Source organism: Diceros bicornis, chromosome 6, assembly GCF_020826845.1.
Source record: "Diceros bicornis minor isolate mBicDic1 chromosome 6, mDicBic1.mat.cur, whole genome shotgun sequence".
In the NCBI taxonomy this organism is placed as follows: Eukaryota; Metazoa; Chordata; class Mammalia; order Perissodactyla; family Rhinocerotidae; genus Diceros; species Diceros bicornis.
In genome coordinates, this window is record NC_080745.1 from 63,051,713 (window position 1) to 63,079,573 (window position 27,861).

The 27,861-nt window shown below is 39.8% G+C and overlaps 1 protein-coding gene across 7 annotated transcripts in view; it reads right to left on the bottom strand.

Moving 5' to 3' along the window:
- Nucleotides 1-927: 927 nt before the first annotated feature.
- Nucleotides 928-27,861, bottom strand: part of ARHGAP19 (Rho GTPase activating protein 19) — a 66,543-nt gene continuing 39,609 nt past the window's right edge. For 3 of the 7 annotated variants that reach the window (XM_058543655.1, XM_058543657.1, XM_058543659.1), the window contains exons 7-11: nt 18,181-18,246; nt 16,746-16,937; nt 14,048-14,146; nt 9,301-9,411; nt 928-4,870 (exon numbers count right to left, since the gene is read on the bottom strand). In XM_058543655.1, the coding sequence (XP_058399638.1) occupies nt 4,751-4,870; nt 9,301-9,411; nt 14,048-14,146; nt 16,746-16,937; nt 18,181-18,246 (588 nt within the window). In that variant the 3' untranslated portion in view covers nt 928-4,750. Of the gene's footprint in view, nt 4,871-8,674; nt 8,754-9,300; nt 9,412-14,047; nt 14,147-15,499; nt 15,637-16,745; nt 16,938-18,180; nt 18,247-27,861 lie in introns of those variants that run through there. The other 4 variants (XM_058543658.1, XM_058543660.1, XM_058543661.1 and 1 more) reach the window with 3 other exon arrangements.

Consider the following 27,861-nt stretch of genomic DNA (forward strand, 5'->3'; position numbering starts at 1 on the left):
AGGGACAGTTCTGAGCAGCACCTAAGGAGCTAGAGCGTGTGGGCAGTTAACGGAGTAAAGACGGCTGCAGAGTTTTTATTTCCACTCCGGATTTAAGTAACCCCTTTGTTATCAAAAATAACTATGTCAGCATCAATAACCTGCTGATTAAAGAATTTATTCTTGGCAGGGAAAGAGAGAGAAAATTAACATCTAATGATACTTGCCATCTGCCAGGCACTGTGCAAGCCTAGTGGTTCTCAGTATTTTAGTGGTCAAGGACTCCTCTGGGATTCTTGTGGAAGCTATGAAATCTCTCCCTTAGAAAAATTCAAATGTACACACAAGTACACAGAATTACAGGGGCAAATGACGTCCTGAAGCACAAGCACAGACCCCAGACTAAAACCTCTCGTGCTAAACCCTTACATCTGAGAGCATGGCATTATTGAAACAAGACACAATTATCCCCACCCTACAGATGAAGGGACATACCCAAAGTCACATGCACAGTTAAGTGGTGGAAACATTTCAACCAGAGTTGTCTCAGCTCTACAACTTGCTGCCCTAGATGAAAACGTCATTTGGTTTTTACTGTTACTATAACTATTGCTATTTTTAAACGAGGAAATAAAGATAATGTGAGAAACTGAAATCTGTGCAAAGCATTCTAGACTCAGCCTCGGGGAATCAAGCTCAGAATTCCCGGAGATGCCAATCCCATTTCCTATCAGCTAAAAGCCCCACTCCCCCTGAACCCACCCACCCAGCTGGAAAACAAGCCAAAGAGGCGCTTCTCTTAGAGGTTTCATATTCCACAGAACAAGAGGCAACCTCTGTCAATGATATCTCAATAAAACAGGGAAAAAATTTTTTTAAAAAAGAAGCGACTTCTCTTTAAAATAATCCATCAGTCAAAATGTGAATTAACAGACCAGTCAAAGCCTATGGATATAAAACAAAAGATATTTAATTTCAGAATATTACATGAATATAAAAGAAAGACAACACATATAATTGTTTCTTTACAGTTACATATATATAGGAAATATAGTCAAATAAGAATGAAAAATTAAAAATGGTGAAATAGTTAAGAAACCCTGTTTCTCTAGTTGAGCGAGTTCAGGGATAGTGCAAAGGCACCCTTGCTATGAAGAAAGGACCTGGGGTGGGACTGTTTTTCCCAACAGGTTCTGTGGGTCCCAAACACGTCTGGGGGAGTGCTCCATGGCTCTTTAGCACTGGCTGTGGCCTCACACACTCCAGTTTCCATGGTAACCAAGCACTCAGGCTATTATGTACTCCACCTCCTCACTAGCCCCTCCATCCACTCTCCACTGGTGGCAAGATCTCAGCGTTAGCTGTCTAGGAAAGCCAGCTTTTCTATATTGAGTTTTAGATTAGGTTAATTACCACTGGTTTGAAAAGCTTGTGCATCTTAGTAACTCAAATCTTCCCCAGATTTTAGGGCAATCTTGCCAAATGCTGGTATCCAGGTTTGGATCGAGGTCCTGGCTTCAGTACAAAGGCTTCAGGGTAGAGGAGGGCAAGGATGAGGCTCTCTCCCACGGAAAGGAGTTCTACTTAGAAATAAAGACCTCAGAATGAGAGCTGTCAGCTTGAAGCATCTGTGCAAGGCGCTGTACGAAGTAAGGAAGCAGAGAGAGCCTAGAGAAGTCTGTTCCCAAAGATGGCTTCCCCAGTTATGCATGGCCAAGGAGCTAGTCACCAGGTGGCACAGTCCCCATGGTCACAGGTTCCCCTAGAAGGCAGTATTTTAAACTGTATCCTAATATAGGTTCCTGTGAGGGAAGCTGAACAGACACATTGCTATTCAGGAGGAGAGAAGGGCTCTGCTCTGACACTCTGGGATCAACTGGCTTCCTTAGAGGCCAACAAAACAGCAACCTCTGGATCACCTAGCGGTCACCACAGTCAACAGCCCTGCACCACACCATTTCCCGAGGCGCTCCCTTGTCATTCCTGACTGATTCTGGATGGACATTCAGGGTAAAGAGCTTGTGGAGATCAGTTGTGGTTTCAGTTATGACTCAGTAAGTACCAGCTCCTTTAATATGTTTTGGCACTCATGTACAATCAGTGTCTCCCGATCCTCTTTCACTGCTGCAGTGGAGTTTTTCAAACGAAATTCATTGGTCCATCACTATAAAAGGTAAGAAATTCCAGTGCCTACGGTTTTCACTGATTCAACCAGTGTAGCTTACCCAGTGCAGATCTGAATCAAGTAGGTGGTCTGCATTTTTTTGTTCGTGCCTCTGGCACAAATACACTGCCCCATATTGACACCACATCAAAACCCATCGCAACTGACCCCAGAAAGAAATGAAGTTTTAAAAGCCACAAGAAGAGGCATTTCCAGAGAGATTGCTCCAACATGAAAAATAAACATAACAAAACAGATTAAAAAAACATTTTATAGATTAAAACAGTTGTTAAATACTGGCTCAAAAATACCCACCCATCAAGTCAGAAGGGAGACAGTACCCTTCTGTGGCAAAGGATACAGGGTTTTTGTCTTTCAGGTCTCCATAAGATTCCACAGAATTAGAACAGTTACATATTACAAGGCAGAAGGTTATGCTGTTTATTTCTCAAATTTGGATTCCAACTGGATCACAGCTTCTATAAAAAAATGATCTATCATACCCTTAAAGCAAGGGAAAGCATATTTAATAAATAACTGAAACACACATACTCAAATACACACATACACTGCCCCAGGAGGCGAGACATATGAAAGCACGTGCATGTGACAGACATCTCTCACCACCCTAGCCCAGAACACTACCCTGCCTTACCAATTCCACTCAGCCAAGACAGGCTCCTCAATCTCAGCCACCTCCCTCAAATAGAATCACAGAACAACAACAAGAGGCATCAGGTCACTGCTCTGCTCTCTACCTGATGCCATGTTTAACATGTTAACAGACCACACCACTCCGGATGAAACACTTAGACGAACAAAGAAAGGAAGTACGGAGTGAAGGGAGAGCCCGACTTCAGTCCGCTCATACCAAAAGGGGTTTCTGTTTGAATTCACTGATGGCTGGTGCAAGGAATTTTATTTTCTCTCAGTAAGAAAAAAAAAGTCAAATAGAAAGCTACACAAACGATTTGCTAATAAGTATTTTTAAGAATGACACAAAACTGCTCTAGAGAAATGGGCTAAGCAGTTTCATATCCCTAACCATCTATTGTTCACAGTCTAAGTTGGAAGGCCAAATTTTACTCTTTTTTTCACTGCTGCTGTTACAGCAGCAAAACAGTATGGAAGAGAAGACTAACACCCAGACACAAAACCAAATCTGCTCCCCCAGTGTTATCTTTCGTTTCAGAATAATGCAGCATTTTCAATAGTTTAAAAATAGGCCAGCCCACCATACTTTGCTGGGCAACTGCTTCCCCACAGAGGTCTGACTCAGCTCCAGCACACAGGTGAGAGCGGTTACACAGCTTACTAGAGAAGACACAAACCAAAGATTCTTGCCTGCCACACGCTGCTGTGTGGGCAGTGAGTATTTACACTAGATCAAAGCCATGCCATTGCTCACCTCAAACATATGTGAACATCCGCACCCCAGTCAAAGCTCCAGCCCCATCTCCAACTACTCCCCGTTACCATTCTGACAAGGAGAGGGACGGTGCAGCAACCGCTCCTTGAACATTGGTGATAAGCCACAGCTGCTTCCAAATGAGAAAATTCTCTCCTTTAAATCCTCTCAGCCATGCAGAGACTGATGCTCACTTCCTTCCTCTGACTCCAGCTTGCTCTCAGGAGATGCTCCAGCCTGCACACCTGATCCCTTAGAAGGATGCGATATAATCCCACCCATAAGGAGTCGTCCTGGACATAAAGCCTGCCAGCCCCATCCTAGTCACACTCCAGAGCTTCCACTACATACAGATATTTCAGCAAACCTCTATGAAGCTGTCAGTGACTTTCCTTGAGTCACAGTAATTTGGCACAGAAGGTTTGGCACCAGAGATGTTTCAGGTGCGAGGAAACTGAATGAAGGAAACAAGTTCAGCAACCACACAATTATTTTGGCATCACTGAAGAAAGGGAAGGGGGGCGGGGAGGGAGGAACACAGTTTAATAACTGCCATTTGTTAAAATATTGTATCATTCTGAATTCTCCTTTTTCAATACTGCAGGCCAAATACCCTGCGATCTCAGGCCCAAGACATAAAACATTTCCAGGAAAGCTATAAATTCTTTGGACACAAATAAAGGTATTAAGGAATACAGCCTCATGAGATAAAAGCTTAAAGTAAACAAGAAGGGAAAGACACCTGGCTTAGAGTCCATTTAGATTACCCATCCAAAAAAATGGCTTTTAACGAAAAAATTAACAAACAACAAATAAACAAGAAACAATAACCAAAATACCCCCTGACACTATCAAAACAGAGAAAAGCCCAAAATATCAGTTAAAAATAACATCAATCTCCTAGGATTGATAGTATTTTTTAAAAATCACTGGCAGTTGAGCACAAATTTCCTATTTTTAAAAAGTAGAATGTGCCTAAACAAACACATGGAATGAGCACTGGAGTCTACCTGGTTCTGCCCATTTACTGTGCTATGTAAGCTGGTTGGCTGGTTAGTGGTTTCCCCACAATATTAACAAAAAAGCACGTGAGAGGCAGATTTGCCAGCACTGGTTCAGAAGGCAGAGCCTGCAGACACCATCCAGTGAGCAGGGTTAGAGGTATCAGCCAGGTCAGAGGATTAGTTGACTTGCATAATTCAAAATGCAGCAAGCGAGCTCCAAGTCCAAGCTTCTCTGTGAGCAGAAATGACACCTGGCCCACGAAAGAGAAAATTCTGGGTGGACAACTGGAGAACTCTGGATCCTTCAGAGGAATCCTAGGTTGAAAGAGAAACAAGAGCATTAAGCATGTTTATAAATATTTCTTTTTGCAAACATCCCACCTAAAAACTAGAGAATCTATACTTAATATTTTCTACAAACTGAGGGTTAAAGAGTTTGAGAATTTATGACTCTCCACCAAGTAAACATACTTGGTCCATTTGTTTTAATCTCAGTTCATTAAATCATCCTAATGGCAATAACAGCTACCACTTTACGTAAAGTGCATATTTTGTGCCAGGCACTGTCTAAATTCTTTATGTACATTCTCTCATTTATCCTCACAACAACCTGTGCATGAGGTAATGCTCTTGCCATTTTACAGGCGAAGAATCTGAAGCCTACACAAGTTAACTTGCCCCAAGACACACAGCTATTAAGCAGCAAAGCTGAGAACCAAACCCAAGCCTAACTGAACGCAGAGCCATGTTCTTGCTACCACTACGCCTCTCACCAACGAATGTTTACTAAATGCCTACTAGATGCAAAGGAACTGTCATTATCGGGAGGAAGAGAAGAACAGAAGACAGGAGGCCACCAATATATTCTCAAGTCTGGCCCATGTCTTCCAGAAGAGAAACTAGCTACAGAGATAAGACAATACATGTGAAGTGAATAACTACAATAAATCATACTAAATGCCAACATTTTAGTAGCGTTAATAAGAGTTCAACAGAAAAACTCCATCTGGCTGGGTTAGCTAAAGAAGGTTTCAGAGAGGAGGTGGGATTTGGGTGGGGCTTTGAAGAATGGGTAAGATTCTGACTGCTGAAAATAACACCCTTTAATAAGTAGGTGCTAAATCAGCAGTTCTCATCTGGGGGTGATTGTGCCCCTCCTCCCCAGGGAACTCCTGGCAATGTCTGGAGGCATTTTTGGTCGTCACAACTCAGGGAAGGGTGCTACAGCCATCAGGTTGGTAGAGACTGGGGATCCTGCTAAACATTGTACAATGCACAGGACAGCCCCCACAACAAAGAATTATCTGACCCCAAAGGTCAATAGTGCCAGGCTGAGAAACCCTGTGCTAAATAAATGTCTTTTTGGTGTATACTATTGATGATGACGGTAATAAAATTCCATTATTGTCTTCAAAAAATACTTGTTCCTTTTATAAAATCACATAAAAAAAATCTAGGGGGCCGGCCCCGTGGCTTGGCAGTTAAGTGCAAGCGCTCTGCTACTGGCAGCCCGGGTTCGGATCCCAGGCATGCACCGACGCACTGCTTGACCGGCCATGCTGAGGCAGCATCCCACGTACAGCAACTAGAAGGATGTGCAACTATGACATACAACTATCTACTGGGGCTTTGGGGAGAAAAAGGGAAAAAAAAAAGGAGGAGGATTGGCAATAGATGTTAGTTTAGGGCTGGTCTTCCTCAGCAAAAAGAGGAGGATTGGCAGGGATGTTAGCTCAGGGCTGATGCTCCTCAAAAAAAAAAAAAAAAAAAAAAAAAAAAATCTAGGGTTGTACTCATTTTGTAAAAGAAATAGATGGCGGGAATTGGATCTGTGGGCTTGGAGACTGAAGAGGGTTCAGATCTGGAGATGCAGACTTGGGAGCAGTTATCGTACAGAGAGCAGAACTGAGCTGTAGAAGGAGACCAAGCTGCTAAGTGGGGGAAAGCAAGAGCAGAGATGAGCAGAGAACTTAAGCTAGAGCACAGAAAGACAGGAAGAGGTGGAGAGGTGGCCAGATGACAGTAAACCACTGCAGAGATGGAAAACCACTAAAGAGGAAGGAGGAGCACAAGAACAGTGGGACATCATGACAGCCAAGGAAGGCGGCTCAAGGTAGAAGAAGTGACCAGGGAGAGAGTAAAGTGAAAATGCCATCGCCTAACCCAGTGGAAGGTCATTCATTATCTGTGGGTCTCCACTTTTCCAAATCACTAACATTTTTGAGAATCTAATAAAAACTATATATTCTCTCTCCCATAAAAATGCATATACGGGCCAGCCCGGTGACGCAAGTGGTTAAATGTGCGCACTCTGCTTTGGCAGCCCCGGGTTTTCAGGTTTGGATCCCGGGTGCGCACCGACGCACCACTTGTCGAGCCATGCTGTGGCGGCGTCCCATATAAAGTGGAGGAAGATAGGCATGGATGTTAGCTCAGGGCTGATCTTCCTCACAAAAAAAAAAAGAAAAATGCATATATGCACCTACACATAAAATTACATCAACAATACCAGGATCTTTATTATTGCCCTTAGGAAGTCCACAGGCAACAGGTCAAGAATTCCTGCTCTAGGGCCAGCCGCGTGGCTTAGCAGTTAAGTGCACGCGCTCCGCTGCTGGCGGCCCAGGTTCTGATCCCGGGCACGCACTGGCGCACCGCTTCTCCGGCCATGCTGAGGCCGGGTCCCACATACAGCAACTAGAAGGATGTGCAGCTATGACATACAACTATCTACTGGGGCTTTGCAGGAAAAATAAATTTAAAAAAAAAAAATGGGTTAAGAATTCCTGCTCTAAAATTTCCTGGTAAAATATTAAACTGGCTTATTTTTTTAATGCATTTCTTTCTTCCAAAAGTAGAGTTGTCAATATAAAAAGACATTATTTCTTGATTATCTTCAAAAATGAAAGTGACAAAAGGTGTAATTGATAAAAAACAATGTGTCCTTCAAAAATAACTTATGCTTGGTTTTGACTTATGGATAGATAGGCAGAAATATTTAGACACACATAACTCAAACACCACACTCACCTCAATCAGACAGCCCAGCCCAGAAGTCAGAAGCAAGGTGGAAAGAAAAGAGAGTTCAGATAAATTCATTCAGGGATAAGTAAGGAGACCATACTGAAATCTAATTTTCTAGAAAAGAATCAAGATTTATCCATAAGGATTGGGCTTTGTTCTCTTTCTATTGCTGATGTCTCACAAAGTAATCATGCCCATGTCTCAGTGGTGAAATGAGTATGTCAAACCAGAGACCACTTCACCTGCACGTGAGCCTCATAAAACAAGACCACATCTCATCCAGTTCTCTTCAGAACAATTACGACTACTTGTCAATGCTTTAACAATCACAACGTGCTTCCAAAACATTATTTCAATTGAGCCTCATAAGAAATCTGTCAAGTAGATATAACTATCATCCTCAATTTCAGAGGAGAAAACTTGCACTCAGAGAGAACGGACGGTTTGCCCGGGCCAAAGGAATGATGACTCAAATCAGGTCTAACCACAAACCCTCTGGTCTTCCCCGTGAACCAAACTCTTCTTCAGAGAAAAGCCAGCAGCCACTGCCTTTGACCAGAAGAGCCTGAGGCAACCAGCAGTCCCAGCACTAAATAACCCTTTTTGTCCTAAATTTCCTCAAAAAGTTGTTGTATGAGATGATTTCCAGGGTCCTCCAGCATGAGCTGTTTATCTGGAAAGCTTCACTGAATAAACAAAGCCAAATCTATGCAGAAAAGGAACATAACTATTCCACATTTACCAAGCGTAGTCTCAGCACTTCTGTACCTGGTTTCACAAATTTGTTTACACTTGCTTTTAATTTGCTTAACAAGTATTCTTAAGGTATTTTTCACATGTGCTCTGCCTGTCCAAGAATGCAGGGACCGTGTGGGTCTGTATTCACAGCTCTGCCCCTCAGCACCTGGGACAGGGCAGAGTAGATGTTTAATAACCACCTGCGAAATCAACTCAAGGGCAAGGACCCAGCCTTGTCGTTTGCATGTCGCTTCTGACCACAACCGTACTGCACTAGCAATTTCAAAAACTGCTCCTGACTGACTAGATGCAGAAAGGAACTACATTCAGGAAGAACACAGTAAATACCATTTGTACCTTTTTTCCCCTCTTTCTTCCCCTCAGACCATTTCAATCTTGTTGGTGTCATTGTGACAGCTGGAGAGCCAGAATATAACTGTAACAAGAAAATTTTATAGTGGCTTAAACGTTCTAATGTTGTTCCCACAGACAGACTTTACTAGAAGAGGAATTATTTACTTGTTCAATCTCAATGAGAAGAGTTTTACTGATATATCTGTATTTCATTAATCTTCACTGACTTCATTGCTGGCTTAATAAAGTAACCACTCCTGGGACATCCTGAAGGATGACTCCACAGGTAATGCAGGGCCAGGCAGGCCTGGCTCAAATGTTACCTGCCCTGTGGGGTCTCCCAGTCAGAACTACTCCTTCCAGCACTTTGTTTGTGGAGCTATTTCACTGTGTTTGTCATCTCTGCTTATGACTGGCTATATCCTCCTTGAGCTCAAAATGTGTTTGTTGACTGAATCAACAAAAACCTACAGAAAGAAAACAGTCAGCATAAATGAAAAGATTAATTAAGGAAAAGGCATAGTTGAATGGCCCAGAGAAATACAGTAAAACAGGTGCTAGTATAACAATTTTTCTCCTTTCTACAAATGTACACATACAAAGAGAAAGTGCAAAGAACAGTATCTTACTAAGTTCATATTTTCTTTGCTGGTTCTCTTCAATTCACCGATGGCTAGAGATTCCGGAGTATCGAACTTGTTTTTCTTTTCCAACATCATCTGATTTCCCAGTACCTTCCGCTGGTTTAGGAAGAGAAAATATTTGATTTATAAACATCTACTATATCTGTATTATAGCTATACTGGCCTTCAAAACTACAGTTGCTTGGGTTAAAAAAAAATCTCAGCTTTCTGATAAATTCTCCCAGGCCATCCTATACAATAGAGGCCAAGCATGTTACCAAAAAAAACCTAAAATCATTGCCTTTCTTTAGGTGACCACTTTTCCTCTACATTTAAAACGGCTTTGGGGGGCTGGCCTGGAGACGTAGTGATTAAGTTCACGTGCTCTGCTTCAGCAGCCCACGGTTCGTGGGTTCAGATCCCAGGCACGGACCTACATACTGCTCATCAAGCCATACTGTGGCGGTGTCCCATAAACAAAATAGAGGAAGATTGGCACAGATATTAGCTCAGGGCTAATCTTCCTGACCAAAAAAGAAAAAAAGAAAAAAAAAAAAAGAAAAGGGCTGAAATGTTAGAAGCAGCTGTATAGTTGATACAAACTAGCTAACACAGGCCAATTAGAGTGTGATTCTGAGACCATAAAAGAAATGCCAGCTACTTACCAGTATAATTTCTCCCCAAAGACATGTTGTCTCTGGCAGCTCTTATGAGTCCCCTCCTCCCCTCCTCACCAAGAGATACTTACACTGGGTCCACTTTAAGACTTTGCTTCCAATCATTTCCTCACACAGGATTGCAAAATTGGGAGAAATTCTCTAAGAATTTCTAACATAGCCACAAGAGGGCAGAGGCCTTCTTAAGAGGGTCACATGACTATACTGACATTCAGAGCAAGACTAAAAGCCCTTTCAGGGCCGGCGCCGTGGCTTAGTGGTTAAGTGCGCCCGCTCTGCTACTGGTGGCCCGGGTTCGGATCCTGGGCGCGCACTGACGCACCGCTTCTCCGGCCATGCTGAAGCCACGTCCCACATACAGCAACTAGAAAGATGTGCAACTATGACATACAACTATCTACTGGGGCTTTGGGGGAAAAAAAAAGGAGGAGAATTGGCAATAGATGTTAGCTCAGAGCTGGTTTTCCTCAGCAAAAAGAGGAGGATTAGCACGGATGTTAGCTCAGGGCTGATCTTCCTCACAAAAAAAAAATAAAAAAATAAACAGAAATAAAAGCTCTTTCCTCTCTTAACAGCTTAGAAGCTGATGTAACCTACTATAATAGCTGACAGTGACAATTCTACCATCTTTGGAGAATCTTGTCTTTTTTCTCCTTAGAGAATAAATTTGAATTCCAAAAAAAAAAAACATATCAAAACTAGAACACTGGGGCCGGCCCCATGGCTTAGCAGTTAAGTGCGCGAGCTCTGCTGCTGGCGGCCCAGGTTCGGATCCCGGGCACGCACCGACCCACCGCTTGTCAGGCCATGCTGTGGTGGCATCCCATATAAAGTAGAGGAAGATGGGTACAGATGTTCTGTCAGGGCCAGTCTTTCTCAGCAAAAAGAGGAGGATTGGCATGGATGTTAGCTCAGGGCTGTTCTTCCTCATATAAACACATATTAACTAACTAACTAAATAAATATTTAAAAAAAACAAACTAGAACATTAAACTCTACAATATAAATATTAGCAACAACATTCAAAATATTCTGATGTAATAAATTATTTACATGAGAGGCATTTTTTTTTTTTTTGAGGAAGATCAGCCCTGAGCTAACATCCATGCCAATCTTCCTCTTTTTTTTTTTTTTTTGTGCTGCGGAAGACTGGCTCTGGGCTAACATCCATGCCCATCTTCCTCCACTTTATATGGGACGCCGTAACAGCATAGCCTGACAAGTGGTGCGTCAGTGCGTGCCCAGGATCTGAACCCGGGCCGCCAGCAGCAGAGCGTGCGCACTTAACTGCTCCACCACGGGGACGGCCCCCATGAGAGGAATTTTTGAAGTAAAAAGTCTAGCCAAAAAAAGGGATCAAAGCAGGATAGAAATCAAATCACTAAAGCACTGAAATGCTGGAAAAATAAGAGCAGTACATCTTCCACTCAGAAGTCAGATATCAGCTCAGAGTAAGCTGAATTGAGGATGCCGGGAGCCACAGGGCTGGCTATAGAGCTTCCAAGGAACTTGTTCAAAGACATTTCATTACTCCACTGCTATTGAGCAGAAACCTACATCTATTTTAGCTCAAAAGTCTCTTCATTTATAATGGAAACACTTTACCCTTCTGTTTTATAAAAGTTGCTAACATTTATGTTTAAAAATTGTTGTTCTAAAATGTTCTATCCTGATAGAATTATAAGTTCTTTTATAATTCTAAAGTTCTAAATTCTCTCTCAGTAAAGAAGTGGGCAGCTGCCAAGAGGATACTATATATTTACATTTCAAGCAACAATCAGCAATATGTCTAGAATCAACTGCAGAAGAGCTCACTACGAAGAGAAAACTATACCCATCTAACTTCAGTTAAAGAAATATTTGTCCAAGACATAGAGAAACACTTATTTGACTATAACTTTTCTTATTATCAATTATCTCTATGACAGGAAAGTCAGAGGGAATGACAGACTTCCAAGTAAAATGAACCAAGGATATCCATTTTACTTGCCACATCCAAGCAGTGAATGCACTTCTAGGGTTCTAACAAGACAATTTTTTTTAATTGCGGTAAAATATACAGAACATAAAATTTACCATTTTAACCATTTCTAAGCATATGGTTCAGTGGCATAAATACAGTCACACCATTGTGCAACCATCAGCACCATCCATCTCCAGAACTTTTTCATCTTCCCAAACAGAAACTCTGTACCCATTCAACAATAACTCCCAATTCCCCATATACCCCTAGTCCCTGACAACCACTATTCTACTTTCTGTCTCTATGAATTTGACTACTCTAGGTATCCAGAGTAGTATCTAGAGTGGAATCATAAATATTTGTTTTTTTGCGTCTGGCTTATTTCACTAGCATAATATTTTGAAATTTCATCCATGTTGCAGCGTGTATCAGAAGTTCTTTCCTTTTTAAGGCTGGATAATATTCCATTGTGTATGTAAATACATATATATATACACACACACACTACATTTTGTTTATCCATTCATCCAGCAATGAACACTTGGGTAGCTTCTACCTTTTGGCTATTGTAAATAATGCCGCTACCAATATGGGCGTACAAATATCTGTTCGCGTCCTTGCTTTCGATTTTTTTGGGTGTACACCCAGTGGTAGAATTGCTGGATCATATAGTATCTATTTTTAATTTTTTGAGGAACCATCGTACTGTTTTTCATAGCGGTTACAACATTTTACATTCCCACCAACAGTTCACAAGAGTTCCAATTTCTCCATATCCTCACCAACTGTTGTTATTTTCCGTTCTTTCGATAATAGCCATCCTAGTGGGTGTGAATTGGTATCTCATTGTGGTTTTAATTTGCATTTCCCTAATGATAAGTGACACTGAGTATCTTTATATGTGCTTATTGGCCAATTGTATATTTTCTTCAGAGAAATGTCTATTTAAGACCTTTGCCCATTTTTTAATCAGGTTGTTCCTTCTGCTGTTGTTGTAAGAGTTCTTTTTATATTATGGATATTAACTTCTTATCAGATATATGTTTTAAAAATATTTTCTCCCATTCTGTGGGTTGCCTTTTCACTCTATTGATAGCAAAGGAAATTTTGATGTCAAGCAAACCCAATGTCCCAGAGGCTACTGGCCCCACTGGATCAGGATTGAGAGTGAACTTTAAACTTCTATTAATGATAATAACCAGGACCCAAATTAGAGTGATATGAAGTTGCAACTGCTAATAACTGCAGCTTAAAGAAAAAATATATATATTACAGGTAATTTTCTTTAGGGCATAATTTTTAATTTTAAGCAAAGAGCTCCTTAATGTTGCTGGATTTATAGATTTTAATAATTTTAAAACAATTTTAAAAAGAAAAACAGTAGAACACAGAATAGTGGTAATCTCTCTCCAGATTAACAGGAACCTTGCCTTCATTTATTTATGCCTGGAAATTTGAACCGCATAATCAAGTTATCTACTGCCACCCGATGGCTATATCCCTTAACTACAAGTTCAGATCATCCATGAAGACTGGTAAATTGAATCTGCAAACAGTGATGGCAGCAACAGCACAGAAGTATATATTGTATGTGTTTTAAAAACAAGATTTTTAATGAATTTGATACAAAGGAAGAGAATACAACAACTGATCAAAATATTAAGCTCACAAAAATTTGAGATACCTAAAACTCATTAGCCCATTAGAAAAGCCATTTTCTAACAATTTCCCTAGCTTCTGTCAACTTTCTCACTTCTCCCTAACTTTATAGCAAATTGCAAAATGAAGTGTGTAGCACAAAGCAGGTTGTGAAGCAAAACAGACTCTCTACACTGCTCAGGAATGAGGACTCTGTCCTCAGCCCCCAGAAAAGAACGAAGGACCTTTATTTCTTTTACTCCTTACTTCTCCAATCGTAGAGCCCCTTCTCTGATTTGAAACACAACAAAATGCCTTGCAAAATAAAAGCTTTTCTAAATTCTATCCTTATCACCTGAAAAATGAACCCTTTATAGGATCCCAAAGAGTGAATAAAATTGTTTATGCATAAGAAAAGTCAAACTGTTAAATATTCCCACAGCCAATGCTGAAAACGACAGCACAGCATACCCACCTTAATAAGGCCACTGAAGGAACGTGAACGGGCCCTCTTCTGTGCCCGGGGCGTATAAGGTTCCTGCCGTGGTGTCTGGGTCACAGATTGCTTATTAAACTAAAAGAAAGCATAGAGAACATTTTGTTAATATTCTCCCATCAGGAGATAGCATTCTGTGACAACCAATAGCTAAGTGTAAATACCCAAAAAAGTCCAGGAATAAGCAAGTCTGTACATATATGGATTAGCAGGTTGGCAAGCAAATCACAAAGGCAGAAATCATGCTGCCAAAAAGAAGTCAAAATTTATTCAATTAGTCTGAGGTTAATTAAATTAAATAGTGCACACCAAAAAAAAATCGAATTGGAATCAGATCAAGCCTCTCGAATGAGATCTAACTATGAGTTTATAGCAAATACAGAGGACTGAGGAACATCTTAAATAATACCACAGGGATGCAAACAGCAAAATCTAGACTGCGGGAGACAAACAATCTGGTTTCTTTCACAAATAAAGTGCAGAAAAAGAGCGAGGGGGAGAGAGAGAATGTGTGTATGGGTGTGTAAATGCAATGAGGTATTCCGGATTGAATCCTAAAATATAAAAAGGATATTAGTGGAAAAACTGGCAAAATCTGAATAAAGCCTGTAACATTAATAGTATTGTGCCAATATTAAGTTCTTAGTTTTGATGATGTTAACATTAGGAGGAACTGAGTGAAGGATATGTGGGAATAATTCCCTGCACCACCTTTGCAATTTTTCTCTAAATCTAAATTAGTTCAAGTTTAAAAGTTTATTCAAACAAACAAACCATGGCAATTTTTTTTGAGAGGGAGAAGGAGAGGATAGAAGGAGGGACCTATACACTAAAAGGGACCTGGTAGATGTATCAACCAAAAAAAAAAAAAAAGATGCATATTCTTTGATCATGCCACTTCTAGGAAATAATCTGCAATAAAGATACTTCTGAACAAAAATGTATAAACTAAAAAAAGACTTAATTTCCCCAATATGTCCAGTAGAAGGCAAACTGTATATACATTAGGTTATAAATGATGAAATATTACACAACCATTAAAAATGTTTATAGCCTTTTAATGACAGGGAAAATGTTCATAATATAATGTTAAATGAAAAGGGGAGGATATAAAAAACTGAACATATATTATGATCTCAATTAAGCAAAAGATTAAAATGTGAAATACATATTCATGGAAAGAAATACTAGAAGGAAATACTCCAAAATGTTATCAGTGGTTATCTCTGGATGATTATAGGTGATTTTTATTTCCTTCTTTACACTCTTCTAGAGGTTTCAATGTTTCTTAGTATTCATTATTTTTATAATTACAGAGAAACAATTAGGAAATAGAAAATTATAGTTTCTTCAAAAAGAAATGGCAGTATTTTAAATGTGTGCAAGGAGTTTGCAAGCATGCATGAGAAAATGCTTATGCTATGAGATAAAAGAAAGTATACGGTATGATCATTACTACGTAAAAATATATCCACGAGAAAAAGACTGAAAGAAATACCCAAAATGTAAACACTGGTGGGATGAGTGATTTATTTTCTTCTTATCCTTCTCTATAATTTCCTATTTTTCTAAAAAGAGCAAAAATAATGTTAGTTTTTTCCTTTGTATTATCTTTAACCCTCAGTGTTCTTGAGGAGAGAAGTCACTACACTTGTCCTACCTGAATTGCTATCTTAGTTTCTACCAAGAATTAAATCACTACACTGCTTTGAATCTGTAATAATACTCAGACACTCCGTAAAATTCCAGTCATGGCACAACTTGCTAGATCTCAAAGTAACTTCAAAGAGAGTGACAGAAACTTTTCTTAAAAGACTTTGTCAACTGCTGTGAACAGCTCAGTTCAACATTTTCTGTGCGCTTGTTTATATCTGGCCCTATGCTTGAGATTAGGTATAAAAAAATAAACAAAAACAGACTCCTCCCTCAAGAAGGTCCCAGTTGAATAAGAAGTCAAGAGGCTGACCTTGCCTACTCAGCTAAAATTCGAGAGAGACTGAGACAAAATAAGTTTCCTGAGAAAGAAACTAACCAAGTCATCAGAATTTACTCAAGCTGCACTTTGAGTTTCAAAATGGCAAATGAAAGAGCTAATTTTGCTGCCATATCTCCAAAATAAACAAACTGAGCCACTAGAATTCCTATTTCTAGTTTCAGACCAGGCCCTTGATTTATAGTGTTTTCTAACTGCGAACAACTCGCTAAGAGCTACCACATGTGTTCTGCTATGCCACCCTCTTTACATAGATTCCCTCTAATCTTTACAACCATGAGACATGTGCATTACAATAACCATTTTACAAACAATAAAATTGAAATTCAAAAAGATTAAGTTATTTGCCAAGAAAATCTAAAGGGTTTAAACTTCGGAGCAATATATTCTAACTGCTGGTTCTCTCAGCAAACTTGGTACACGACCAAATTAGAGAAACTAACTACACTTGGATCTTTCTGTTTACCTCTAGAAATCCAAGAGCCTCCACTCCTTTCTCTAGCGGGGCAGTAGTACAGAGATCGCCATTGAGGTTCTGTTGACAAGTGTGCTTTCTTGGCTGAGCCAAAGTTTGAGCCAATAAGAGCCAAAAAGCAAATGAGATTCTGAACAGTATTCCCTAGTGATTCTACAACCACGATCACATTCCTAAAGCCCAGTCACTGTTTCCCTGCCTTTGGGCACCTGTCTGATAAGCTGTTTCTTCTTTGCTGACTCTGGCATATTGTGAACATGCTGGAACAGCTCTCTCAGTGCCTCTTCCGTACGCTGCTGGGTCTCCTCCTGCTGAGAGCAGGAATCTACCGGGTTCCGTTTCTGAGATTTTGCTAGTTGGAAGGACTTAGAATGACATGAAGCTGTTAGATCAAGATCATCCTAGAGAAAATTTAAAAGAAAAGTGAATTAATATATCCTGCCAGCTTGGTTTTCAGATTCCCACAACCCTGGAAGAAAAAGAGGGGGTGGAGTGGGGAACATGGTATATTCTTATACCCAGGAACAAGAAAACTCTAAATACTATTATCAGATAAAGAGAAACCTATAATTACAGACTATCTTAATAGCCCACTCCCATGACCTGCCTAGAGAACCTAAATTCATTTAGAATATTGCCATCAAAAGTTATATTTATATAAGAGTTCAGTTTTCAAAGCATCTTTTAATCTCGTGTAATTCTCACCACTATGCTATGAAGTAAGCAGGGAAAGTACCATTCCCATTTGATAGAAGAAAAATTGAAGTTAAGCTATAAGTTTAAAGTCATCTAGATACCAAAGTGACAGAGCCATCTTGGAGCCCAAGCGCACTGGCTCTTGGCTGGTGCCCTTTCCCACACTCAACAACATGACGTGATAACTACACGGCAGTGGCAGAGGAACACAAACAACTCTCTAAGAAAACCCACACTCCAGTTAAACGAGTTGAAATCAAACACTGTTTTTGTGGTCACACCAAATATTTGCTGACTGAGAGGCAGAAACAAACAGGAGCAGGAAAAATAGCATAAGACAAAAGCTTAAGTTTCTAACCAAGACAGACTAAATAAAAATCATCAAAAAGTGCTTGTGAAGTTTCTTAAACTTCTCACTTTTAAAGCTCAATAATCATGTAATCTTGTTAATAAATATCATACATTTGCTTTCTAAGCTCATGTGGTCTCAAGTCTTTTAGCTATTTGATAGAGTGTTACCTTACTACTGAACCTGCAATAAGAATGTATTACATAAAACTACACTTTTATTACTGTAAAATATTTAATACATCTGCTATTTACAGATTGCTTGTTTATATCATATGCTATAAGAATGCATATGGCCTTTATGAAAAACCTTTTCACATACAGTCTATGCCATCACTCATATGTAGAGGATACCATCCACCAGTGGAGTACGTCTCAAAGCAGACAAGAAGACTGTGTGTAGCAGGATTTTTATTTCAACATATAACTATCTTCTCAGTCCTTTTCATTATCTCAAAATGACTAGATAATTTTGAACTATAACATTAAAAACATTTTATTTTCCATGGCTTTACTTTGATTTCATATTTTGTTTCAAAACCCCACTAATCTTCATTAACTCTCCTCTTGTTTGGGCTAGGGGCAATTTCCTATTTTTACCTTTGGTGCTTGACTTCTGGATCCCAAATAGTGCAATCTGGCACATTCCCGAATATAAATAGGAGCCTAGGAAGGATATAAAAGAAAACCAAGACCAAATAATTAGTAGAATCTAAAATTCTTTCAAGACACAGGACAGCAGTTCTTTTTTTGTGTGTGTGTGTGAGGAAGATCAGCCCTGAGCTAACATCCATGCCAATTCTCCTCTTTTTGCTGAGGAAGACTGGCCCTGGGCTAACATCCGTGCCCATCTTCCTCCACTTTATATGGAAGGCCGCCACAGCATGGCCTGACAAGCGGTGCGTCGGTGCGCGCCTGGGATCCGAACCCGGGCCGCCAGCAGCGGAGGGCGCGCACTTAACCGCTACGCCACGGGGCCAGCCCCAGGACAGCAGTTCTTAAAATGATTTGACTGGCAGATTACTTTGGAAAAACAAAAGATCCTCAAAATGCCCTATTCCACAGCTTCCACCAAAAAGACATCTCAGCAAATCTGATGGAAAAATTGTTTATGAGAAGACACCACTGTAACTGTTGCTGTTTTAAGATTCAAATATGGCATATACATACTTAAACGAGCCAGAAACAAAAATATAGATATTTGTAGTAATATTTATATTTGACGAAAACCACCCCCAAAATTCTTACAAATTACAAGTAGTCCCCAATTACATTTTAGAATCATTGTATAGAAAATACCGTTTAGAATTACTATGTGGTAACAACAGACAAGAATTTAACTTACTGATATATTGTCAAGAATCCTGTGACAAGTACCCTGATACAGTCCTAGCAGAAGTGTAAAATAATACAACCACTATGGAAGAGAATTTGGCAACATCTAAGAAAATTACATTTGCATTTACTCTTTAACCCAGAAATCTCACTTCTGGGGATCTATCTTGAAGATGTAACTCTAGAAATACAAAACACACTTGGATAAGATTAATTAAAAGATGGGACACAACCTAAATGTCTATTAACAGGGGACTGGTTGAATGAACATTTATACATCCATACAGTGCAGTACTATGCAGTCATTAAAACAAAAGAAGGAAGGGAAGGCAGGGAGGGGGAGGAAACACTTTATGAACTGATATGGAGTGATTTCCAGAATCCACTGTTGATTGAGAAAAGGTAGGAAATAGTGTATAAAGTACTTGTGTAAGAAAGAAGAAGAAATTAGAATATACACACATTTATTTGTTTTTACAAAAAGAAACACTAAGAAGACAAACCGGAAAATAATGAAAATGCTTAGGGAAAGAACCAAGATTTCTCTAAGTACACCTTTTTTTGTGTAGTTTTGACTTTTCAACGGTGTAAACATACTACAGATTCAAAAAATAAAATTAAATCCAAAAGGAAAAGAAAACAAACTCTAAAATCGAACATTAACAGAAAAAAAAATGAACATATCTGTGTATCAAATTGAGAATATAAGAGAAAGGAATTATTTCACCTAACTTTTTTTTTTTTTTTGTGAGGAAGATCAGCCCTGTCCTAACATCTGCCAATCCTCTTCTTTTTTTGCTGAGGAAGACTGGCCCGGGGCTAACCTCCATGCCCATCTTCCTCCACCTTATACAGGACGCCACCACAGCACGGCTTGCCAAGCGGTGGGTCAGTGCACACCCGGGATCTGAACCGGCGAACCCCGGGCCGCAGCAGCAGAGCGCGCGCACTTAACCACTTGCGCCACCGGGCCGGCCCCCATCACCTAACTTCTGAAAACTGTATTCTGATTATACATCCTTAGTGAGATATATTCAAGTGAAAAGGAACTACAAGGAAATCTTTCAATTTCCATCAGCAGGTTTATGGAGGTTTACTGTTAGTGGTAACAGTTATATTATTTTGAAACCAATTTACATGTATTGTAAGATAAAGCAAATAACATACAAAAATGCTATGAAAATCTGGAAATTAAAATGTAAGAAAAAAAGATACAAATATAAAGCAGAAAAAGCTCTGTAACGTTAAATCTAAATTGGAAACATTAACATGAACAAATGATTTCTTTTTAAAAAGTTTTAATCTACTTCCTTGCGCTCAAAGAGCCTAGATGCAATGATACCCCAGAAACAAGGAGTATACCTCGTGTTAAAAAAACCAAGGCTCCTTACAGAAAATAACTGATCCCAGGCCCAGAGCAGAGCAAGAACAGAGGGAGCTAAGGACCTTTTATGCCAGAAAGGAAACACCCAAAGACTAAGGGAGTCCTGTCAAAAAGACACAGCAGGAACCAGCTTGCAAGGGCAATCACTGGCCAAATTTGGGACAATTTGAATATCAAAATTAATAACTGAAATTAACTAACACTTTGAATAACTAAAAATCCATGAGTCTATAGAAATACTCATAAATAAGAGAACGAGACAGAGAAAAGGAAAGCTTTTCTCCAACAAAGAACATCAGTTAATAAAGATTACATAATAGAATTAGAAAATCATTATTTTGTAATACCTAATGTAATCACAGATTCCAGTAGGATTATCAGTGGATGCTAAAACCATTATATTAGCCAATCTCCCTCCAAGTTACTTACTAATTACAAAGGGAAAGCTGTGCTTTTATAAGTGAGATGTGGCAATTAGCAAAATTAGCCTCACTAAGAGTGAGACAATCTGACATGCTGGACCTCCTGATGTGATACAACATGATGCAATATGATATACACAAACATCACCTATGAAGTATCTTTGACAAAATTGCTTAACCTGAATCTAATCAAGCCTCTAGACCCAACTTCCAGGTTACAGGAACTACATAAAAGGAGATAGAGGAACAAGTTAAATGACCCTGAAAAAACAATAAGACAAATTTAGAATGTAGAATATTCGACAACACAATTAGCTTGAATGCTTCAACAAATCAATGACATGAACCAAAAGCGGTATGATTGTTGCAGGTTAAAAGTTACATAATAAATTAAAAGCAATACATAAACCTCAATTAGCTTTTTTTTTTTTTTAAAAAAAGCAGCTATGAAATACATTCTTAGGACAATTGGAGAAATCTGAATATACACTGAATATTAGCTGATATGAAATTCTTATTAATTTTCTTAGATGTGATGACAGTATTGAGACTATTTGGACAATATTCTTATTCTTAGGACATTCATGCTTAAGTATTTAGGCTGAAGCATCATGATGTCTGCAATTTACTGTCAATGGTTCAACCAAAAAAGTAAAAGTATGAACATAGAGAGAGAGAAAGTTGAACATTTGCTGAATCTAAGAGTCATATGTATATTCACTGTTTTACTCTTTCAACTTTTCTCTATATTTGAAATGTTTCACAATAAAGTTTTAAAGAGTCTCATGACAAAGACATATCTATAGTTTAATTTTTAATTTGAAAAACTATAAAGCAGAGCTCAAGACCAAAAGAAATTTCCTGCAAACAAGAATATGACAGGGGCCGGCCCCGTGGCTTAGCGGTTAAGTACGCGTGCTCCGCTACTGGCAGCCGGGGTTCGGATCCCAGGAGCGCACCGATGCACTGCTTCGCTGGCCATGCTGAGGCCGCATCCCACATACAGCAACTAGAAGGATGTGCAACTATGACATACAACTATCTACTGGGGTTTTGGGGAAAAAAATTAAAAAAAGGAGGAGGATTGGCAATAGATGTTAGCCCAGAGCCGGTCTTCCTCAGCAAAAAAAGAGGAGGATTAGCATGGATGTTAGCTCAGGGCTGATCTTCCTCAAAAAAATAAAATAAAAAATAAAAAGAATATGACAGAACCCACACCACCTATTCTACAAATTTAAAAAAAAAACACCTCTGCCCCAAAAAGATAGCTGAAGGGATACCCAGCAAGGCAGCTAGAGGCAGACTGGTTTAAACGAAAATTTGAGGGTCATAAGTTTTTTATAATTCATAGGGAAACAACAAAAAGACTTCCCAGATAAAATGGGAATTGGCCTTAACTGTATATATATGCTGCTAGGAAAAGATGTGGTGACTCGTGTTGGGGAGAGATAAAACCAGACTTGGTCAGAGAGTATGGGACAGAACTGTAACTACTTAAGAGGAATTCTGGGGAAATTGGCAGAGCAGGAAAAAAAAATACAAAGAACACAGAATGAGGCAACACAGGATCTGAGGATTAAGGAGGTGAAAAGTCCACCCAAAGAAGCCTGAGAACAAGAAGACACAACAAAGCACAACAACAAAAAAGTCTAGGGTAAAACAGGCCCCCAGAATAAGTGAGAAAGCACACAGAACAATCAACCATTCTTCATCCAGGGGAAAAGCTCAGGGAAGAACCTAATCAGCCAAACTGGTAAAGCGGGTGCCCACAAGGACAACAGTCCTGACCCAAATCCAAAGAGAAGAAACCTAAGACCAAAATAAATCTCCAAAAATGTTCTTTCTCTCCTTTCGAGATCAACAGAGGCTCAAAGAGAGCTCACACTAGCCTGGAAACAAAGATAAAGTAGCAACAAGAATCAAAATCCCAAAGATGAGAAGCTGAAGGAGGGATCTGTAGAAGAGAAAGGAAAAGTAAAAACAGAGAATGTTTGAGAGTCTAATTATTAGATCTTGTATCCAGCTGAATTACATCTAGGACACTGTACTCTTGTTTTATCTGTAAGGTTTGCACAATCAGTACTCTCAAAACCCTCTACAGTGATATGCTATCTTACATATCAGGTAAAAGGGACTTCGCTGGTGTGATTAAGGACCTTGCAATGGGGAGATTATTCTAGGTTATCTAGTTGAGTCCAATATAATCACATGGGTCCTAAGAAGCAGAGACCCTTCCCCAGCTGTGATCAGAGGGAAATATGACTACGGAAGAATGGTCAGAGAAATGCAACACTAACAGCCTTGAAGATGGAGGAAGGAGGCCATGAGCCAAGGAATATGGGCAACGTCTAGAAGCTGGACAAAGCAAGTGAACAGATTCTCTCCTAGAACATTCAGAAAGGAATGCAGCCCTGCCAACACCTTGATTTTAGCCCAGTAAGACTCATGTTAGACTTTTACAGAATTGTTAAGATAATAAACTTGTGTTGTTTTAAGTCACTTAAAAAAGAATCCTTCACAGTGAAGAACAACTTCATTGTATACTTGCACTGTGTACACTTGACAATGGACAAGGGAGAAAGGGCTCCACAAGTAAACAGATCAGAAGGTATAAAGCTAGAAACCATGAGCTGCAGTGAGATCTCTGAGATCTCACCTCTCTTTTAACTTGAGGATAGTGGCTATGAAAAGTTAACCCCATATTAATAGTAGCAAGAGAACTCAACAGAAGGAGATATCGATTAGGAACTGCACCTAGAAATTCTCCATTTTGATTCATGACCACTATAGGTATATGCCTTACTCTCCATCCTCACAACTCCTCTACTTATCTCCCCAAAATCCATGTTTTGGAACTAGTTCTTCCTCTAAACAGGAAGTATATAAAGAACTGGTTTGAAAGATCTTTGTTCATCACTAAAAACCATTCTTTCTCCTGTTGTCCTTTGTCTACTGCTCTAACTCACTTATCTAGATCTTGACCTCTTATTGACCATATCTTTGTCCTGGGCACCTAAACCCATAATACATCCCTAACCCTTTGTTTTCCAGCCTACTAAGCCAAAGATTCTGCAACGAAAATTTCTAAACTGTGGACTCTGGAGCACTTACCATCCTGTGGTGGATAAATCCTAGGGTGGCCTCCATGTTCATACCCTGAATAATCCCATCTTCTTGAGTGTGGGTGGGACTTGGGATTTGCTTCTAACCAATAGAATATTGGTGATTGAATGTCGCTCTTGTAATGATTAGGTTACTTTACACGGCTAAGGTGATGGGATGACACAATGGTGATTAGGTTATGATTTATATCTATCCATATTATACGTATATGTGTGTATGTATATATACACATGTATATACACACAAACATATTATTATACACACATATATACATGGCTTTATCTTCATCTTGTTAGCACATACTAAAGAATCAAGCTGCTATGATGTGAGAGAAGAGACAAATTGAGGGAAAAACTTAAATAAAAAAGAACCACAACTAGCCAGAGCAACTAGGCAAGAAAAAGAAATAAAAAACATCCAAATTGGAAAGGAAGAAGTAAAATTATCTCTGTTCACAGATGATATGATCTTGTAGGTGGAAAGCCCTAAAGATTTCACGGAAAAATTGTTAGAACTGATAAATGAATTCAGCAAAGTAGCAGGATACAAAGTCAACACACAAAAATCAGTTGTATTTCTATACACTAACAATGAACAACTCAAAAAGGAAATTAAGAAAACAATTCCACTTACAATAGCATCAAAAAGAATAAAATACTTAGGAATTAACTGTGAAAGGTGAAAGACTTGTACAACAAAAACCACAAAACATGGCTGAAAGAAATTAAAGACCTAAATAAATGGAAAGACATCCCATGTGTATGGTTGGAAGACTTAATATCGTTAAGACGTCAATACTATCCAATATAGTCTACAGATTCAATGCAATCTCTATCAAAATCCCAATGGCAGTTTTTTTTTTTTTTGAGGAAGATCGGCCCTGAGCTAACATCTGCCAATCCTCCTCTTTTTGCCGAGGAAGACTGGCCCTGGGCTAACATCCATGCCCATCTTCCTCTACTTTATGTGGGACGCTGCCACAGCATGGCTTGACAAGCAGTGCGTCGGTGCGCGCCCGGGATCCGAACCGGTGAACCCCAGGCCGCCGCAGTGGAGTGCACGCACTTAACCGCTTGCGCCACCGGGCCAGCCCCCCAATGGCAGTTTTTGAACAAATAGAAAAATCCAACCTAAAATTCATATGGAATCTCAAGAAGCCCCGAATAGCCAAACAATCTTGAAAAAGAAGAACAAAGCTGGAGGCCCCACATTTCCTGATTTCAAAACTTACTACAAAGCTAGGGTAATCAAAAGAGTGTGGTACTGCATAAAGACAAACATATAGACCAACGGAACAGAATAGAGAGTCCAGAAATAAACCCTCGAATATATGGCCAAATGGTTTTTGACAAGGGTTCCAAGACTATACAATGGGGAAATGACAGTCTTTTCAACAAATGGTGCTGGTTAAACTGGATATCCACATGCAAAAGAATGAAGTTGGACCTTTACCTAACACCACATACAAAAATGAACTCAAAATGGATTCATGACCTAAATGTAAGACCTAAAACTATAAATCTCTTAGAAGAAAGCATAGAGCAAATGTGTCACAATTTGATTTGGCAATGATTTCTTGCATATGACACCAAAGGCACAGGCACCAAAAGGAAAAACAGGCAAATGGGACTTCATGAAAATTTTTAAATTTTGTGCATCAAGACACTAGTAACAGAGTAAAAAGGCAACCCACAGAATGGGAGGAAATATTTGCACATCACACACCTGATGAGGGATTAATATCCAGAGAATATATAAAGAACTCCCACAACTCAACAACAAAAAACAACCCAATTCAAAAATGAGCAGATAACTTGAACAGACATTTCTCCAAAGAAGATATGCAAACAGGCAGTAAGCACATGAAAAGATATTCAACATCACTAATCCTTAGGAAAATGCAAATCAAAACTATAATGAGATACCACCTTACACCCATTAGCATAGCTATTACCAAAAAAAAACCCTCGAAAACAAAATAACAAATGTTGGCAAGAATGTGAAGAAATGGGAACCCATGTGCACTGCTGGTGGGAACGTAAGAGGGTACAGCAACTATGGAAAACAGCACGGCAGTTTCTCAGAAATTAAAAATAGAACTGCCATGTGATCCAGCACTTCCATTTCTGGGTATATACCCAAAAGAACTGAAGGAGAGTCTCGAAGAGATATTTGTACACCCACGTTCATAGCAGCATTATTCACAAGAGCTAAAATGTGAAAGCAACCCAAGGGTCCTTGACAGACAAATTGATAAGCAAAATGTGGTATACACATAGAATGGAATGTCATTTAACCTTAAAAAGGAAGGAAATTCTGACATATGCTACAACATGGACGAACCCTGAAAATATTATGCTAAGTGAAATAAGCTAATCACAAAAAGACAAATTCTTTATGATTCCACTTATATGAGGTACCTAGAATAGTCAAAAATCATAGAGACAGAAAGCAGAATGGTGGTTTGCCAGGGCAAAGGGGGAAGAGAGGAATAGGGAGTTATTGTTTAACGGGTATAGAGTTTCAATTTTGCAAAATGAAAAGAGTTCTGGAGATGAATGGTAGTGATCGTTACACAATAACATGAATGTAATGCATGCCACCAAACACTTAAAAATAGTTAAGATGGTGAGAGTGATGTCAGCATCATGGCGGAGTGAGCTTTCCCGTGAATTCTTCCCCCACAAGATACAACAAAAGTAACAGCCACAGACCAACAACGGAATCCCAGACAGTGAAAAGCTAGAGCGGAGGGATCCACACTGCCGCACATCTGAGAGCGGAACGTGCTGGGCCCCCGGAGGAAGTGGGGAGAGGTAAGGAGAACTCCGCTCCCTCCCCATCAGATCAGCGATCCGGTCCTCGCGGCTCCCAGAGAGGGGGGAGGGGCGGCCCTCGGCGGGAAACTGTAGCTCTTCGGGCTCTCTCAGCCAGTGGGAAACTCCCGCACAGAGGGCTCAGAGGAGCCACAGGGCTACCATCAACATCTGAGCAACCCAGAGAGCGGATAAAGAGGGGCAAACGAGAAGCCTCCCACGTCAGGGACCCAGAGGGCAAAAGAGAGAGCTCCCCCCTCCCCGCAACCCGGAGTCTGCAGCTCGACCAGATCTAGCGGTCCGAGGCAGACCTGAATAAACTGGACTGGACCCGTGGATCGCAGTGGGGAAAAAAAACAAAACAAAACAAAACAAAACTGCGGATCGCAGCAGAAAAACTGGGGCAGAGCGCAGGGGGCTTAGACTACACAGCCCTGTACCACCAGACAGTGGCGGCAGGTGGAAATTGCAACCAGAGACTTCCAGGATGAGGAAAATCAAAACCAACACAGGAACCACAATGCAAAAATATATGAAATCACCAGACCAGAAACAAAATGACAAGCACCCAGAAATCAACCCCGAAGACACAGAAATCCATAAACTAAATGACAGAGATTTCAAAATAGCTATCATAAAAACACTCAACGAAATACGAGACAACACAGACAAACAATTAAATGAGATTAGGAGTTTCTTCACAAAAGAGATTGAAATCATAAAGAAAAACCTATCAGGGCTGATGGAGATGAAGAACACAATGGAGGAGATAAAGGAGAATCTGGAATCTTTAAAGAACAGAGCTGACAATATGGAGGAAAGAATTAGTACTTTAGAGGATAGGAATACAGATATACTCCAGATGGAAGAAGAGAGAGAACTAAGACTAAAAAGAAATGAAGAAAGACTCCGAGAAATATCGGACTCTATTAGAAAATGTAACATAAGAATTATAGGTATTCCTGAGGGAGAGGAGAGGGAAAGAGGAACAGAGAGCCTATTCAAGGAAATAATAGCTGAAAATTTCCCAAATCTGGGGAAGGAGCAGGAAATACCAGTAAGCGAAGCCAACAGGACTCCTATATATATTAACAGACAAAGGCCTTCACCACGACACCTAGTGGTAAGGCTAGCCAGGGTCAACGACAAAGAAACAATATTAAGGGCAGCTAGACAAAAACAAAAAATAACGTACAAAGGA